The sequence below is a fragment of the Mycteria americana genome, chromosome 3 (assembly GCF_035582795.1).
Source record: "Mycteria americana isolate JAX WOST 10 ecotype Jacksonville Zoo and Gardens chromosome 3, USCA_MyAme_1.0, whole genome shotgun sequence".
Classification (NCBI taxonomy): domain Eukaryota; kingdom Metazoa; phylum Chordata; class Aves; order Ciconiiformes; family Ciconiidae; genus Mycteria; species Mycteria americana.
The window spans coordinates 126494324-126513342 of NC_134367.1; the positions used below are offsets into that span (position 1 = coordinate 126494324).

The following is a 19019-nucleotide window of genomic DNA, read 5'->3' on the forward strand; positions in this document are numbered from 1 at the left end:
TCTTAGGAATAAGCCCTTGCATAGAAGAGAAAACCCATGAAATAACTGATGTAAGTGCTTAGTAAGAAAGCCCCACAATGACTGGAATTTACCTCCTGACTAAACCTCTGTAAAATCCATGTGCATGTTAATACAGCTAGCAGAGGGCTCCATAACCCATGGTGGTATCATGTCTGCTTACGTACTTTGTTAGGTCCCTGATACTATGTGCCTGGAGAAGAGACTTGGGAGGAAAGCTGCATCTCTTTTGTGCTGGTTGTTTTCGAGGGAAAAATTAATTTTTTCCCAAACTGTCAGCAGGTCTTATAAAAGATGAGCAGTGATAAAAGCTAACGTGTTCTGCCAAGAAGTTCTCTGTTGAATGCAATCTGAGATGAATGTTATATAGAAAAACAGTCTCAGGAAAGTGTCTGCAGCAGGTTAGCTGAGTATTGGGAGAGAAGCATTTCAGATATACAAGTAGTGTCAATAGAGGGGTTTTTTTGTCTTTTATTTTTGTCACCTAAGTTTTTCATAAAACACTGTAACTGTTGCTTATTTTGGATGTTGTAAATACAGGCTTCTTGTATGCGTCTGCACTTTAACTTGACTTGAGGTAAAGGTGATTTCAGGGTTACTGGGTAGGAGGGAGGCACTCCTCACCCAACAATGTGGCAAAGTAACAAAAGGGATGGTGGGGCAGTCCAGCAATTGCGCACTAACCAGCATGTGCTCCCCAGGCACCGCGTGGGCCAGGATAAAGGCTCGGATCCCTGGAGTCGGGTGAGCTTTCCAGTGACACATAGGTGGGCAGGAGTTCAGCTGAAAAGCTGACAGCTCTGGGGGTCCTCGGAGTTTGTCACTGACTTGGTTAGCAACGTTTGTTCACTAAAGGCTTCTGTAACTAATCCGGCAACTTCTGTACCCTATGAGACCTGTGGGAGGGAGTGCTGCACCCCTTTCATCCCCATTTCTTATGACGGTCTCTTTCCTATTAAGCCCAGGGACTCTGAAATAATTCCCGCTACTTTTTTTTACATGTACTTGTCTAACGCTGTGCCTTGGAACACATATAACTCAGTGGGAGGATTCCAGATGACTTTCAGTGGGAGTGCATCAGGCCTGTTGATAACTGAAGCTCTGACTCTCTCTTGATTAGTTCTTTATATGCAGATCATAATATTAAAAAGCTGAGGGGGAAGACAAAAGATAATAATTTTGTAGCTGTTTTTCAGTTAGCTTCCACACTGACAGGTTAGATGGCAATGAAAATACAAACTGCCTTCATTTGTCCCATCTGTTCCCATCCGGCCTGTCACTGTACCCCATGTGAGATACTACACACTGCAAGTTCTTAGTTTTCAAGACAAAGGAGTAAATGTTCTGGAGTGTTGCTCATCTGATGTTACATGAGGCTACTGAAATATTGATGACATGCTTCATCACATACACAGCAAATAACTTCCAACTGAAAATTCCTCCTTTATTTCATGTCGTCAGTATCTGGGAGGCAGATCTTCTGGTGGTGCTGGCTCTCAGCAACAACTTATCACAGTAGCTTTTAGAAATGCAAATAGGAGGGAGACCACGTAATGGAAAGCGACATTGTCTTTCAGGCAGAGAGAAGCACATGTATCCTAGGCCTGATGGGTAAACATCTGGGTTTCAAAGCTGCTTGTTGAGTTCAGTGCTACTTACTGTACGGAAAGGTAATCTGCACAAAGAATGGCTAAGAGCATGAAAGCAACTCTTCCAAAGCCATGTAAGGCTGCTGAAATCCCTGAGGTCAAGCAGGGGGAATTCCTATACAAGAAATCAATTGGTTCAGTTACAATAAGCCTTGTTCCTCTTCCCTTGCTTGGCCTTGCTTAGTTGTGGTTAAATAAGGAGAGTGGATGATAATCATCTGATTATCTTGCTGTTGATAGGCTGTGGAACAGGTGGGGGCCCTGGCTTGTCCTCTTGCCAATGCCAGCTCCAGGGATGGCTCCAGCTTTTGGAAAGAGAAGTAAGATGTTCCACAATCTAAAACAGGTGCAGTAAGATGGCTGTTCCACTGCTGAGTGTATCAGGAGAGGACCTGGAATACTCAGTCTGTTTGCTCATCTCACCTATGTTTCTGACTCAGACTGCCCAATTACCCACCACGAGAGAGAGTAACTTTTCTCAGTAATTAATTAAATATATTAGGAAAGACTGCCCAAGTATAGGATGCAATTTCTGGTTCAGACCAAAAAGTTAACTAGGTCAACTTACAGCAGAGTCTTCGGTTTGATATGGGAGACCTGGCATGGGGGAGGCTAATGCTCCACGCTGCTGCCTTGTATCTACCAGTGTCACCACAGTTGATCCCAGCTATTCTGGGATCTTTTGGTCCCAGAGTTCTTGTATTTTGTGCCGTGCCACAACCAAGCAAAGTTTAAAACTGTATATGTGTAAACCAGCAATCTTTTCCACAACAGTTAGCAGGAGACTGCTAATGAAGCCACTATGCTCAATTACTCTCATAGATACATGTTACTAAAGTTTTCCTGTTCATGTTAATAGATGGTTTTTTCATCAGACCTCATTCTCTTTAACAGTAGCAAAACCCAAGCTCCAGGCTGAATATGTTCTTTCTAAGCTACAGGTTGCTACTGCATACTGATATTTGTCACCTTGGTGTTTAGCTCTGACTACGCTTTAGGTTAATGCATTGACTAATCCAGACAGTAGATAAAAGAGTTTATTTGGGATTGAATATTCATTTTTAAATGGAATATGCTACTTATTTTCCAAAGTCCATGACATCCTCGCTTTGTTACAGGTTTATCCAGAACACTTGAAAAAGTACTGAACTGTAGTTAGCCAAGACACTGTTTCCATATTACAGCTTTATTATTCGACGCTTCCTAACTTTCTAACAGTCACTTAACTCCATTCAGATTATTTCAAGGTCTATTGCTCATTCCTAACTTTTCCATTAACCTCTTCCCATCACCCCTAAGAAATTACTACTCGGATTCCTACAAATAAGGTATTTTCATCTCTGCTGTAATGATTTCAGGTGTGTAGTTGCCCTGTAGGATATGCTCCATTTTGTCTCCATCATGTCTGTAACACTATAATCTGGCATTGCATTAGAACAAGCTGCATTAAATTTTCTAGGCAATACCTAAAGCAGCGTAAGTGGCCGTATTTTTTTTTTTCCACATGGGAGAAATAAAGTTACCTAGACAAATGTATTAATTTTACATGGGGTCCTGTATGTTTTTTCCCTGTGAATAAGTGACAGTTCTGACTAGGGAGACCCTCCAAAGTTTGTATCGGTGTCATTATACTGATTTCTGGGGCATTAGATTCAGGCCTGGCTTTCACATTTTAAAAACCTGCCCCGCCTGAGTCACTGAATAGTACCAATGTAGACTATGCAAGTTTTACTTTACTCTGAGCATAAGACAAAATGGAATCCATCACAATGGTCGGGAATAAAGCACACACAAACACCAGTGCTTTTTCTTTCAGCTTTGCTACCATGTAACGCGCCTTGGGTGCAGGAGAAGTTAAAGCATCTACCATAGCATCTACAACTTCATTGCCATTAGTGCTTCCTTTGCTGAGCATGCTGTTGAAAAAGTTTACCCGCTCTTGAACATACTCCTTATTGTAAACTGCCTTCTCCTCTTCACTGAGTTCATTCCAAATCTCTTCGGCACTGATTGGTGGCTGAATTTTTGTACAGCGTGCATAATTTCCTGGCTGAATAATACAGACCTAAAAGCAAGATGTAAAACTTATCAAGATGCAATCAGTCATTCTGAATTCAATTAAATACTATAGTCAGTAAAACAGATCAAAAGCTTTCTGCAGACAGATTTCTTCCAGAAAATGCTGTTTTGTTGAAATTTTAACCTTGAAAACTTGACTGAAATCAAATACATTCCCGTGAAATGTTCAAGATTGCAGAGGTGCTTTATTCTGACTTCCTCATTTTGCTCTGATGTTAATGTTCTTGTTTTGACTACTCAGCATACCTTCACAGAATGCAATAGTGCATCTTTGATTTTTATAGAATGCTTAATGGTATAAATGTTTTGACAATACTAAGACAAAGCATTTCAGTATGACTTTGATGTCTCCAGAGTGGAATGCTTTGGATTTTTCACTCGGTGGCGAATCTTGCAAGGGGTGATTTCTTGCCCCAATTTGGGACAAAAGGAGATGTCAAAGAAAATTAGAAGGTCCTGGGGAAAGAAGTGCTGTTTTCCCCAAGTAGGTGTAATTAAAAGCAAAATAGGCCTTGTCAGCCAAGTACAGAGGGGACCAAAGGTCCTGGTCTAGCTGTCACTGAAGTCATTCGCAAATTTCCATAGATTTCTGTGCATGTAGATTTAAATTGAAAGCAAAGACATCCTTTGCTGCTCCGCCTGTTTTCTTTGCATGTGTTGTTGCTGCTGTTCTAACTTCTGGGGAATTTCAGGGCAGGCTAAGCACTCACAGTATGCATGCTTTTGCTCAGTGAGCAGCGGGCTCGTTCAAACTATTTGTAGATATGCAACATTAAAAACTGCAGCATTTAACTGACCTGATTTCTAAAGACTACAACACGAGGTGAGGAAAAAACGGTGCTGAGCTGTGTAAGAGACTTGGGGATCTGACAGGCGTTCTCTGGAAAGTCTGTGGTAATATAAAACCTTAATGTCTCCAATCTGCCACCCAGCCCATCTATCAGAGGCTACCACCTGTGTGTCAGTACCGGCATGTGCCTGCCTCTCGGCCTGCACAGCAATTGGCGCACTGCATACCGGAAGGGTTGAGGTGCTATATATGGGGAGCAGGAAAGGATGCGGGTAAGCTCCAGCAGAGAGACAGCATGCGTAGCTGGGGGCATCTTATGCTGCCTCAGGTAGGTTTGTCACAGGGCATCTTTTGGAGCCCTCCCTTTGGGTGCTATTTTCAAAAGTGTTTAGTATTAGCCAAACTAATGCCAATAGTAAACTTCCCACATTTATTTTAAACAAAGGAGGTTTGAAAACTTCATGTTTTGGAGCTTTCTGGAGTTGGCTAGGAGAGGAGAGATGATGCTTTTTTCCCTTCCTTGTTTTTCTGTAGCCTTCTTTCTAATAGAAGACACATACTTTGTTTCCTGTAGGCAGCCAGCTTGCCTGGCCAGAATTCAGTGGGACAGAGCCATAGCTCCATCTGTTCCTTGCCACCTCTGGGTGACTTTCTCCTGAAAGGACAAAGGGAATGACAGGGCAGGGGAGGGGAGCACAGGGAAGAGGGACCGCGTATTCTGCAGGCTCTCTGCAGGGTAGGTTCCAAGACAAACGCCAGCCAGTGTCTTGCATACGGTGAGAAACAGAAAAGCAACTCTCATAGATATTCTGGAAATATTTGTCAGCCTGGCTCACGGTATTGTGTGCTGGGGCTGTTCCAGGGGTGGGGGAACAGTAAAAATCCCCAAACACCCAGTGTAACTAACTTGTTAAACTAAGCTCTTCCATGTGTTTGAGATTATCCTCAGCTAATCGCTTCAAATCCTCATCATGCTGTGTGGTATTAGGATGTGTAAAATCCCTTGCATTTTATAGCATTGTATATTTATCCAAGAAGGGTAGTTAATAGATGCATAGCTGTAATTTCTTCCAACACAAAGCTTATAAACAGTACTGTAAATCTGTGTACGTAAAGAGTACACCAATGTAAATCCTCTAGGGAAGACTTTTAGTGTTTTAGAAGTGTTTCAGCAGTGGAGTGACTCCAAGGAAGAAGCCTAGTGAAGCTACTTAGTGATCTAAGCTTCAGGTTTGACTATCAGTGTTGCTTAGACAGGGCACTAAGAGCACTCTTAGAGCCTCTTAGGTTAAGAGAATAAAAACATAATTACTCTGCACAATACTGCCTCCTGCAGTGTAGCTGTTCCCACAAAAAAGAAGGAGCTTTTAAGCACTGATGTTGGGGGAGAGGGGAGAGGGGAGAGAGGGAGAGAGAGGGAGAGAGAGGGAGAGAGGGGGGGGGGGGGGGGGAGAGAGGGAGAGAGAGGGAGAGGGGGGGGGAGGGGGGGGGAGAGAGGGAGAGAGAGAGAGGGAGAGAGAGAGAGGGAGGGAGAGAGAGAGGGAGGGAGAGAGAGAGGGAGGGAGAGAGAGAGGGAGGGAGAGAGAGAGAGAGAGAGAGAGAGAGAACCCTAAACCCCCCAGGTAGGTGACAAGCCTTCCTTTTCACTGCACATCGCTCACACCCGGGCTCTTTGCTCCCGCAGCCACCCCAGAGAAAGTTTCAGTTACCTGGTACTGTTATGAGCTCTTCACAGAGCATGGCACTGCTCAGACAGGCCCAAGGTCAGAAAGTTTGTCCACTGTAGAGGATGTGGAGAAAGGGTGGAAGTTGCAGTGTTGGCACAAAGAGGAGGAGCACTATCCCACAGCTTCTCAGAACTGCAAATATCACTCAGGTCTGCTGTTCTCTGTGATTTCCAGCTCACTGATTAGCCACAGAGAAACCACCTCTTTCTGAGGGGAAGCTGCACCCATGGATTCAGCTATGATCTCTATCTTTGTCATTTCGATGCATGGATCTTACTTTGCACAAGATTACATGTTATTTTGCATACACTTGTTCCCTTGGCCAAAATTTCCACCCCCATGCCATTGTCTGGTATTCTTTGTGCAAGTCGCTTGCTTCTTTCCCCACAAAAAGATGCATTTCAGCTCTGTAGGAAGTTTCAGGAGTGAAACTTCTCTCTTTCTCATATGAAAAATCAATGTTAGAAATAGCAGGGAGTTTCACACAACAGCTACTCGTTACATCACTTACCCGGACACCAAACTTCTTCATTTCCAGTCTTAAAGCATCACAAAATTTTTCAATAGCTGCCTTGGTCATAGAATAAGTGCCATTTCCCAGAGAAAAATAGGCAATAATGCTGGACATGAAAACAATACGTCCTGGAAAGAAAATAGTGCAAATAACATAACTTCACTCTCAGTCTTTAACATAGAATTGATTTACCTGAGTCTTCTCAGCTACTAATAAGGTGGTATTTAGCATGATGCTGTTTTACTACATAGTATGCCAAAGTTGCACTGTGTAAGTGTGCAGTCCCAGCACAGAAGTGCACTCAGCTCTGTTAAGCAGAGAACTTCACACAAAAATCTTCCTTCCATCTAGTGACAGATGCTGGACTAGACAAAGCGGAACACATTCCCAATGTGCTGCTTATTCCTTCTGAGTCTGAGACAGGATGAAAGAGATGGAAACAAAGCAGTCCCCTAAAAACTTTAGACTGAAAAATAGTAATAAAAGGCTATCCTAGTAATAGGAGAAGGACTGCAAAGGAGAGGAGCAGATGATTTTCCCTGTGGTGGATATATGACTACTAATACCATTTTTTCTGCACTAATGATGTCTCTGCATTGAGACCTGGCTTACAACTGTGCATATAAAGTCAAAATCAGACTGTACAGTGATAAGCTTCACCAGAGAAAGGTGACTTGACAAAATGTGTGTGGCCTTACACTGTCTTGCTGTGATTTCCCTGATCTGTGCTGCTTTTTTCCCCTTTATAACTCTGGCCGAGTGCAGGCATGCCTTAAATAGCAGAGATTTCTGATTTGAGGCACTGGGCTGTTGTTCATGTCCATTCTTTACTTACAAACTTCTATCACATAGTCATACCGTAGAGTAAGAAATGTGTGAATGTGGGTATAGATGTACCAGAGGTGAGAGAGAAGATGGCCTCGTCGCTAACAATACAGAGCGCATAGTTGCACTCCTATTGCTGCCACAGATGTAGATAACGTCTGGGCCCCAGATCTGACCAAATGGTATAGGCTTGTGGGATATCAGAAGGGTATCATGGGAATGCAGTGAAATCTGTCATTCTGAATTAGGTTCCATGCCTTCCTACACAGCGTCTGGAATAAATCTTATATACAACAATGGGAGAACAACTACCAGCTTGCTGATCAAGATGCTACATCAGCTGGCCTGGCCATCTGGAAAAGTTATGGGGAAATGTTGCTGCTCCTCAGAGTAGGATGCTTAATTCCAGGCTGGAGGGCGATACCTCCCTTTACAAGTATTAATAATCTTGAAGGTTTCTTGGAACAGGTGCTCATCCTAAAACAGCAGTAAGCCCCTTCCTTCAGAAAACAGCTACTGGGTAAGTGATGCTAGGATGACCTCTGCTGCCTTTATCCAGTAGCTAAGTGATTTGGGGCACACACCCAGGATGTGGGACACGTCATTTAACTTCTCTCTTTGCCTAACGTAATTGAAAACCAACTGTCCCAGGAGAATGCTCTAACATCCATGATTCAAGCTTTTCATTTGGAGAGGCCACTTGCTGCCCCTAAAAACATGAGCGTTAGCTATCCTGGCTGTTCCTGCAAGGAAGGAGATGGGAAACCTAGGATTCTTTCTAGAAGTGCCCTGGCCTCCTCTCTTACATAGATGGGACTTGAAAATGGAGTGCAGGCAAGGAAGCATTGACAGCCAGGAGTAAGATGCAGAGCGCCCTTTTGAGATAAGGTACTACGTATGCGCAGCCATCCAGACCCAAATCTTCTAAAAGTTTATGCGTGTTTAATATCATACACACAATTAGTCCTTTTCACTTCAAAGTAATGCCTTGCAATTCACAAAGTCAGACAAATACCTCTGGTGGATCAGCATCACTGAGTTTTAGCAGGAAGTAGGACATCACAGAAAAAAAGTGATGTCTCCCCGTATAATGGCCATGTAACACATCCATTGTTTCTCACTGAGTATATGCAATAGCACATTCTTTTACAAAAACACATCCAGCTTGCAGTATTTAAAAGTTTCTTTCTTCTTGCATCAAAATATCATCAACCGAAGGCAACCAAGCAGAAGCAAGCAGAGTAGCCAAAAAGGGGATGCTTTTATCTTACCAACATTTTGTGTAACGGTGACATCTGGGGATTCCAGATGAAACCTAGCCCTTACTGTGCTTGATGCTGTATACACACAGAACAAATCCTCACCTTAAAGAGCTTACAACGTAAATAGGCAAGCTAAGCAAAAGAGGAAGAAAGGAAAAAGGTATTTTTGTTTCCCAAATATAGATGGGGACAGGTAGGGAACAAACTGCAAAGCAATTGAGACATGCTGCAATGCTGTAGAGGGCTATTTGAACCATTTCTTCTCAGAAGGATAAAGCCCACACATATGGAGGTCCATGCAAATGCATTTATCCCATTCGATACCCAGGCATCTCTGTACGGCACTGATTCACATACTTGAAGTTTCCTGCCCAGGGTCATAGAGAGGATCTTGCTAGGCCTGGAATCGGAAGCTGGATGTCTCTAGTTCATCTCTGTAAGATCATCCTTCCTCTCCCAATTGCCAAACAGTAAAACAGTAAAGTCTAAATAATAAAGTTAAGCAGGAGTTTATTGGATCTTTGTGTTTTCTGATTGTCAGTTCTTACAAAGTCTTGCCTGGGCTTAATGATCTACTGTAAGCATTTTTTTTCTCTCTTTTTGAGTCAAACACTGAGGTAATTCATTATTTGTAAATACTTTTTTCTATATATTGTAAAGACAGAATCTTTAAGGTTATTTTTTCCCCTTAGGACTTTACCCTCTTTTCAGGATCAAGTTGTTCTTTCAGGCCACACAGAAGGAGGCTGTCATTTCAGTTCAATGAGAGACAATTAAGGCTTCTTTTATAGATGCTACATTACCCTGATTATAGTAAGCTAATTATTCTACCACTCTAAATAACAGTGGATTAGCATTACCCTTGTATTTCCTTAGAAGGGGAAGAAATGCCAGGGTTGTCCTGATGCTCCCAAGGAGATTCACATCTGTGAATTTCTCATATTTCTCCATAGACAGCCACCCTGTCTCGCCAAACGTTGATATTCCTGCATTGTTGACAAGCCCCCAGAAACCTATGGAAGAGAAATGTCTCAACAAGCATTTTTCACTGCAAAATAACCACCGTTAGGTGACAAAAAACTAGTGATTTGGACCCTTGGAAACAACTTTTCAGTTGTGTTATCTTTTTGTCTTTTCCACTTATAAGTGCAGGCATGTTTTGTTTAATGAAGGAATGTAATTGTGGCCATTACCCGGACTATGTAAGTCTCAGTGCTATTTAATAATCACTCACTTTATAGTCGTCTTAAGTTATTTATGAATAACATGATCTAGGAGACTACATCTTACTGCCAATGCTGTGTGCCATGATATTTTAATTACTTTAACCCCACTGTGTGCTATGAGCAGCTTTGTGAAAATTATATTAAGCAGTTTAAAGACTAAGGGCTAATATTTTCAAAGTGCCTGACTAATTGAGAAGCCTATGTCTTGGCTCCTTTTCCAGGATTTGAGCTTCGATTCCTTCTGAAATCAGCCAGAATCAGGTACATGGGTGTAGCATTGGGTAAAGTAACCAAGTAAGTCAGTGGCTACAGTATTTTTTTTTATTTTGTACTCTTGGACAACTCTATTCCCCTCATAACAACGGGTTTTGGTGCTAAGGAGCCCAGCCCCCTGAAATGCAGTAAGATTCCAGTGTTTACAAGCAGAAATTTATTGGTAGCAAAGCTTGTTCTGACACAACTCTCTGCCAGAAAGTGCAAGCCCTTTAGCCCAAAGCCACAGAACACACCACGTGAGTACTGCGCAGTGCTAATAACCTCAACTGTTGGAAATGCTTTTTCATTGAAGCATAGAGTACTTGCAGTTTAGAGCTGACGTGCTGACTAAATGCTGGTTAAGCCATGCTGACTTGTTCTTGCCTTCAGAGCACACATCTGTAGATGTACAGTAAAGCAGTAAGTGACACGGTGCTTTTGAAAACATTCCCGTTTCTGTCCTCAAATCCTGACTGAGGGTATTTCTAGGGTGACCAGCAGTGTAACTAAGAAGTACATAGGGTAGCCTGACTTGCACTGAAATAGCTAAGTTTGCAACGTGTCTCTGCCAGCCTTGACAATTTTGCTTATGCATTTTTTTTTTAGGATTTCTTGTACATGTCTGAGGCAAATGATTGTTTTGCCATGCCTTCTAGAGGATCTCCAAGCCTAGGTTTCTGGTGAGGCAGAGTCGGTAACAGTGCCTCTCTCCCTTCCTCTGGACACAGGGTCTGGGGCACAGGTGTGATGTCAACCCAGCTGTAGCCTCCTGTACCTGTGGAGGCAAAGATGTTCTCAGGGGACCTTTGGTCACCCTGGTGAAGGTACTGCAGAAACGCTTGGGCTGAACTCTTTTTCTTTCTGATCTTCTCTGTCAAAGCTACTGCGATAATTTCATGGTATCTTGGTCCTTCCAGAGCCCTGCCAAGAACTGCTAATACAGGATTTCATTCACAACAATAGTTAAAGCTGAAACAAACAATTTTTTGAATTAGTTTGTAAAGCAGACCTCTAAGCTTTCCTAACATATATACACTACTTGTACTATGTAATGAAATTGGTGTTTAAACAGAGAAAGAAATTTCTTTCAGTGAATGTATCATTTGCAGAGCAAAACACTCAAATTCAGGGAATTTACTACACAGAACCTAGATAGCCCTGTCCTCCAAAGAGAATAAATCATTATTCAGCAGTCTGGCACACAGCAATCCTTGACACCGGGACCTCTCTTATAACTTCAGATACAGACTGACTCCTGTCCTAGTAATGCAGCAGTTTCCTGTGTACTCACCTCTTTTCTACTGCCCCAAATGTTAGTGGACAGAGGAGAGGAAATGGACAAAAAAATTGGCCACTAGAATTGGGCACCCTTGACTTCCTTCTTCCTCCTGCCATTGCCCTGTTATTGCAGGCCTTTCCATCATTCTGTGGCTTTATTTCTCCTTCTTAAAATGGAACTAGCCCCATGGGACTGACCTCCTTGTAAAACGCTTCAAGATCAATGGATTAGACAGTCCTCTGTAAAAGCTAATTATCAATATTTCTGTACTTGCACATGATCTGATCTGCAGATGGACTGAGTAGTTGCACACCCCATCTGTTTCTACTTAAGGCTGGAGGTCTCTGTACTCAGGTTTATTTTTACATAACCTAACTCTAACACACACAAACTAAAGCCCGGTATCACTGTAAAAGCTGTTCCCTGATCTTCTCAGCTTTACCTCTTCTAACTGAAAAAAAGGATGCAGTTGCTTCTGCCACTGCATCCTGCACAGCACAGCAAGAACACTTGCTCCACATGTCCCTGAATTCATTAGGACTTCAGAAATACAGCCATTAAACTTTAGACAACTGATTTTCTTCCTCTTTCTCTAAACTGTGAAACACAGAATTTAGCTTGCAAGGCTTCAGTTTTCTGTCCAGCTATTTGCCTCATGCACTTCAAAGAGCCCAGGCGGTTAGTGGTGAAGCCAGCCTGTGTTTATAAACAGGCAGAGTTCCCAGAATAATGGCTCATTCTTTCTGTGCAGTGGCCAAATCATAAGTCAAGAGGAGAAAAACTGGCTTGAGTTAAACAGACTCTTCTGAAGAGAAGATTAAGTAAAACATAAAAAGAGATTTTGCTAAGCATCAGCTCAAAACATTTTGTTTGCCCTCAAGCAAAACATATTGTTTCTTAGAACATTTTGGCATTCCCGAATGGGAAATGTATTTTCCTGCCACTCTGTTCAGTTGAATCAATTTGCAAAATTCTACCCAAATAATGAACAGCTGATTATCCCCTTACGCCACTTTTTCAGAAAATTTCCTACCTCCTGAGAAACAACCTGCCCAGCTATGTACTCAGGGTACTTGAATCTGCTTTGGTCTTCCTTTCCTGAAATGTTTGTGGTAAAAATTAATGCTATAAATGTGCATACAAAATATATTGTATATTTTCTTAGACAAATGCAGCTCAGGTAACCTGAGAAATACAGTCCTTAGATGGAAATCTAGAAGGATAAGGCACAAGTAAGAATTGAACAGCAGAAGGAAGAAGACATTGCATTTCCTCAGCGTGTCCACGCACAGATGCATTAGGAAAAAGCAGCTGATGTTTGATCTGGAAGGGAAAAATTACTCAGACTGTCAAAACAGAACTCAGTGCAAGCACAGTTTAGGAAGAGGAGTGTTAGACTATGCTACAGCAAGCAGGGAATAAACAAACTGGAAAGCAGAACTGGACGTCAAAAGAGATTTTTACTGATCTCTGGGTTGGGAAAGTAGATCCTGAGGACAAAGATTAAGAGATGTAGCAGGGGATCTAAAGAATCACTTTAGGAAACCTAACTTAAGATTAGTGAGGCTTTCAGGAGAAGAACACTAGCTCTCACATAACCTCCCAGATAATTTCTACTTCAAGAGATGTTGACCAAAAGGCACATATCCAAAGTCCATATTTAGGCCCAAAAGATGCCTGATATTTTTCCAGAAACTTGTAACAGTACTCTTCCTATTCAAGTCAATCAAGCCGTGTGCTTGCAAAACTTTTTGAAAATCAGGCTGTTTCTATGTAGGTGCCTACACACAGATAATATCTGAATTTGGCCAGATTTTCTGAACTCAAACATGTATTCTTGGTATCGCTGATCTTTGGAGTTTCTCATCTAAACCTGAGCCCATGCAAAAATGACAGGCTTTTTCCTGAAAGATTCCAATCCAATACTAAGGGAAACCAGCCAAAGGAAGGAGAGTGTGATTTGCCATATTCCCTTGAAAAAATGAAGAGAGGGAACAAGTCAATCTGTCTGTGGCAATGCAAGGTGTCTGTGGTAATATGTCAGCTGAGACTCCTGAGTTTCAGATACATACCATCCTTTGCTCGGAATATTATGTTGTGGTTGTCTTCATTGCAAGGATGAGTCTATTTGAATAGGAAGCCTGGGCTAAAATATGGTACCAGGGGCCTACTGGGTGGATTCCGTGAATAGGAAATCTTAATTAAGCGGAGGAGAGTATTTAGTAACTTTGGAGTAGGAAGTAGGACTAAAACTAATATCCCTCCCTTCCAGCTAGCTACAGGTCACCCACTCGCAAGAGTCAAGGAGAGGAAGAGAAATTCCTGTTTTAAAAAGAAGCAGCAAATCAGAAAAAAATTAGGTTTGCTGTAGAGCTTAAGAAAGTTGCAAATCAACATGCTCCAAAGTCCTCGTCTACTTCATGTTAGTTTTAATGTGCAAGTGCAAGAAGTTTCTTCTTTTTAAGCAAGAAAGGACTCTCAATATTTTAGAAAGTCATCTTAATGGGTGCACAAGCCATAAAAAACAATAAAGAACAAGAAAGACATCAGAGCCAGCAGATTTTTGTGGAGACATATTAGTTAGCTCTGGAGAATGAGCTACGCACCATGGAAATTGATTTGCCATTCTTTTCAGACATAATTTCACAGTCTAGAATAGAACCAATATTTACAAGGAAACAAACTATGTGAAGTGGCAGAATGTCCAGCTAGGTGTGTTACCAGTAGTTTGGGTTTCTACTCTTGTATAACAGAGGGAGAGAAGACAAGGTGGAGCTTGGGTTAGTTATCTCACGGTTACAGCATAACTAGAAGGTGTAGGGAGTACTGTGCTTTATTCCTCAGATTTAGTTGTACATTTTATACTGAATAATCTACTTCAAGCAGAAATTATCCTGGGCACAGGAAAATACCAGAGCATGGTATTCCTCCATCCTGGATTACTTCCCTTGCCACCAGCAACTGCTGAGTGAGGCTTCTTGGATTCATTCTCCCCAGACCCAGGAATTTCTCATGCCTTTCCATGCAGTGAACTGAGTTAGTGGGAGAGTGTGACTCTCACGTCCCGTGGAGGCCACAATTAGGTGGTTAGGTTTTTCATTGGACTCTAGGCAAAAAATACAAGCTTTACAGTGTAGACCTGCAGCCTGTTCAACTTGGGTCTAGGTTTGAAGCAACTAAAATCTGCCGAAGAACAAGATTCAGGAGGGACTTGAGCTCTCTGAGCCTCTGTTCATTGCCAGCTTCTTGTCTGGAGAGCCCTCCGTTGTAAATGGTACACTCTTCAGGACAGAGGCTCTCTTACTTTGTCCGTATATCAGGTCTAGAACAAAAGAGTATGTGATGCTGACTGGGCTCAATAGGCTTTATGGAAGTACAAGCAGAAACAAGAGCATTCTGCAGGTTTGAAAGGAGGAAAAGAGTGTATAGAGACGTAATAAATGCAAGAAAACATGTATTTTCATCAACTACAAGAGAAGATTTAAGATAAAGGACAAAATTTTGGCTTATCAGTCAGATTAAGATGACTTGGAAGACAGCATATCTGCCAATGTCTGGCATTCAAAAAAGTCATACTTGTCTGAGACGCACAGTCCATGGAAAGGATGATACTGTAACAATAAAGAATAAATATCTAAATTTTTACCAGGATTTACTCTGAGCTATTTAAACACAGCATGCAAAAAGTGATCATTGTTTAACTGCTTTCTCATTGTTTCGGTACGTCTTCTGCGGTTTTAGTTTGGAAGGCATAGCCTTTGCATACTTACCATTAAACCTGGAGATTGCTGAAGTGGTTTCTTTGTGACCATTTTTGGAATGATACGGGAGTGTTTTAGCGATCTGAATTTATAAGTCCAGCACGCTGGTGTGGCGTACGTAAAATCTTTGGTACCTGAAACTGATTATAGTAAAAATGGCATAAAGCGCAGAGAGGGAACAATCCCTAAGCAAACATGTAGTGATTCGCACAGATGGATGCCTCTTCTCAGTTTCTACAGGGTCTTGCTGAATAGAATTATCCTGTTCTGAGGGGGAGGGAGAGACAGAGACAGAACTGTCCAATGGTACTTTCCAGCTAAAAAGGGCATCCCGAACACTGTCAGTAACTATTTTAAAGGTGGATGTTTTCACAGCTTTTTAAGTAAGATAATCTATGATCTACTATAACCTTTCAGCACAACCCTGGATTCCTACATCAGTTTGAATTGTTTGTGCAAAACCCAAAAGCAGATTTTCTGTCTGTCCAATGCTTATTTAAAACAGTCTACTGGACTCACCACCTGCTCTTGTTCTCCTTATTACAAATGTCCAACATGTACTAGTTTGGTCAGTCTCCTGGTGTAGGCTGTGGATGCTGCTGTCTGTGATCAGCACAGTTTCACCACGGAGATTTCCTCAACTGGTGGGACACTGCGGCACACGCTCCACTGCCCACCCTTTGGGAACCTTTGGGTAGCAGATAAAACGTTGTGTGCTTGTCACACACTTTTCTCGTCTTCTAGGTACTTTCAGAACATACGTGCAATTACAGATGGCTCAGAATTCTCTTTCCTAATGAAAAAGAATTTCATTTAAAAAATCTTTGACCCAAATGTAAAAAAATTACAATTTCTATCTTTAACAAATAAATTGGTTAATATGAGAGCTAACCTTCAATTGAATAGTTAAACTGAAATTGTTTTTATGAAGCTAAAATACCAAAGAAAACAACACATCTATTTTCAGAGGTGCCAAGAATGAACACTCCTACTGAAGTCTCTTGCTTAAAGATTCTACATAAGTAGAGTATCCTCACAGTTTCATTACGTTTGAGATAAAAATATTTATGCCCCTATATTTTATAAATTATGAAGACGACTTGTGGCATTCACTCCGTTAATATCAGACATTAAAATAACTCTTTTGCTCCTTTTTATTTAATAAACTTAGGAGGACTATTACTTGATAATTGGAAGTTTTCCCAAATGGCAAATGTGCTATCTGGATCTATACAACTACATTTTCTTTTCTGCCTTTGCAGCGTACCCTCAAAATGCTGCAGCAGAAGAGCTGACCGACAATGGAAAAAGGTTTCATAAAACGTGTGTTCTGTCTGTGCATGCCCAGCCCTGTGTTAGAGGTGTAAGGGCCTGACTGACAACTCAAGAAAACCACTGTCTGTGCACACGCCGTGCGCATGCTGCATTCCAACACTGGCTGTGCTCATGTGTCTTTCCTGGCCCCTCCAGCAAGCCCTGATGTCTCTAGCATGATTTGCCTCGATCTGAAGGCACGTCCACACACCTGTGAGGAGCAAAGACACCCAGCAAGTTAGCGCTGAACTGTGGACTCAAGAGTCTACATGGTAACATGAACACGACCATTGCATAAGCTGCCAGAATTACAGGATAAATTATCTGTAACCCAGAGTTTCAGGTGACCCAGTCCCCATTGAGCCTGTAAGGGCTTTTGTGAGTCATCTGCATTGTCGCTGCAGCTTGGGAAAGAGCCTGAGAGGGGAAGGCTCTGCCTCTTAATCAGATAAGGTCAAGATCAACCATAAATACATGTACTTAATGAGCAGCATCTAGGCTTTTTCTTACTTCACTTCTCATTTCATCCCTTTCCCAACGTGCTAATGAACGAGGCAGGCAGAGGTCTTGCATTTTGTTATCATTCCGCATGCTTTATTCTCCGCCTATACTCCCTGTATTTGTCTGTAATTCTGAGGGAATCTTACTTCTGAGCCTGAGTAAGCCTGCTCTGCGCCAAGTGTATCCCCCAGTATTACACTGGGTGACTCTCGCCCTGCAGCCTAAGCGGGCAAGGAGGTAACTGTGGTCCTACTACCTGCGCCCTGTCATGTGTTCTGAGGGGATAACCCAGGATTTAGGTTGTCTGCGATTATTTGGCAAGCTAAAGTCTATCCATTCTCCTGGCTGTACGCTCGCTGCAGGGCGTATAATTGACAGGTTTCCTTTTAAGTAACCCATCCATGGACTAGCTTGACAAACCTCAAGTTGTACCGAGAAGCAGCTGGTTCGGTATGGCAGGGCAGCTGTCCTCTCTGCATTCTTTTTATTCATTCCCCCTTTCACAAATCGTGCCTAGAAATACATCACCTTCCCGCCACCTCCTACACGCGAACTTGTTCTTCTCAGCTTTCCCTGCGGTTTCCTCCTGTCGGACACCTGCAGAGGGATCCCGGGGACCCCCGCACTCGGGGATTTCCTCTTCTGGTAGAAAGGTGACGCTCACCCGTGGCGCGCTCTTCAGCGCACCCACTTTCCACTGTCGGCATCTTTGGATGGGCCCCAGCGTGTGTACGGCTTAGCTAGGCACCAACGCACTTTTATATTAAAAGACTGTTGTTATTACTGATAGCGGTAATTAGCACCGTTAATAACAGTGCTCCCTAGCCACGAGCCGTGCCGGTCCAGCTGACCCTCTCAGGCAGCTCCCTGTCAGCAGCCCCTCCAAGCCCCGGGCGAACCGCGGGGCCGTTTTCGGGGCTCCGTGTCCGCCGGTCCTGCCGCCGCTGCCCGCCCCTCGCCCTGCCCGTCAGCCGCCTCGCCCAGGCCGGCCGGCAGGTGGGGCCGGGGATAGCGGGCGGACGCGCCCGGGGCTCCGGCTGGGGGGCGGCTACCGGCCGGTAGCCGAGAGCGGGGCTCGCGCCGCCGCCCACCCCGCGGCCGCCGCCGGTCCCAACAGCCGCCCCGCTCGCCTCGCCTCGCCTCTCCTCACCTCGCTCGGGCATGTGGCTGAGCACCAGCTCCTTAGCGGCCAGCACGTCGCGGGCGCGGGTGACATCGAGCCGCAGGACGCGCAGGCGGCCGGCGGCGGCCTCCCGCTGCAGCCGCCGCGCCCCCTCGCCGTCGGGGTAGAGGCAGCCGGCGAAGACGGTGAAGCCGAGGCGGTGGAGGCGGAGGGCCAGGAGGTGCCCGAAACCGCTGTCGCAGCCGGTGATGAGCACGGCCCGGCCGGCCGGCTCCAGCCGCGCCGCCCTGCGCCGCCACAGCCGCGCCAGCGGCGGCAGCAGGAGGAGGAGGAGGAGAGGGGCCACGGCCCACATGCTGCCCGCGCCGCCGCCGCGCCGTGCGGGCGGAAGGGAGGCCGCGGGGATTGTCCGGTCTGCCCGCCCGCTATCCCCTCCCCCCATCCCCTCCCTCCATCCCCTCCCCCCCGCTATCCCCTCCCCCGCCCGCTATCCCCTCCCCCGGGCAGTGGCGTCCAGCAGGCACCGCCCTCGCCTCGCGGCCTTCCGGGGGCTTGCGCGGGGCCTGGGCCCGGGCTCCGGGTCCTCCCCTCCGAGCAGCGGTGGGGAGGAGAGCCGGCATCCTAGTGAAGCCTCGGGCTTGGTGGGGGTCTCTGCCCGCCGGGGAGGGGGGACCTTTTTCACCCCATGCTTCTCGT

At 44.2% G+C, this 19019-nt stretch overlaps 1 protein-coding gene across 1 annotated transcript; it reads right to left on the reverse strand.

Annotated features, from left to right (window-relative positions):
• Positions 1-2537: 2537 nt before the first annotated feature.
• On the reverse strand, positions 2538-18678 carry LOC142407424 (D-beta-hydroxybutyrate dehydrogenase, mitochondrial-like). The gene is made up of 4 exons (XM_075496913.1): positions 18351-18678; positions 9725-9877; positions 6775-6905; positions 2538-3732 (listed from the first exon to the last, which is right to left on the reverse strand). Exons 1-4 carry the CDS (start codon positions 18676-18678, stop codon positions 3385-3387), a joined length of 960 nt encoding a protein of 319 aa, XP_075353028.1. The 3' UTR covers positions 2538-3384.
• Between the last annotated feature and the right edge of the window lie 341 nt (positions 18679-19019).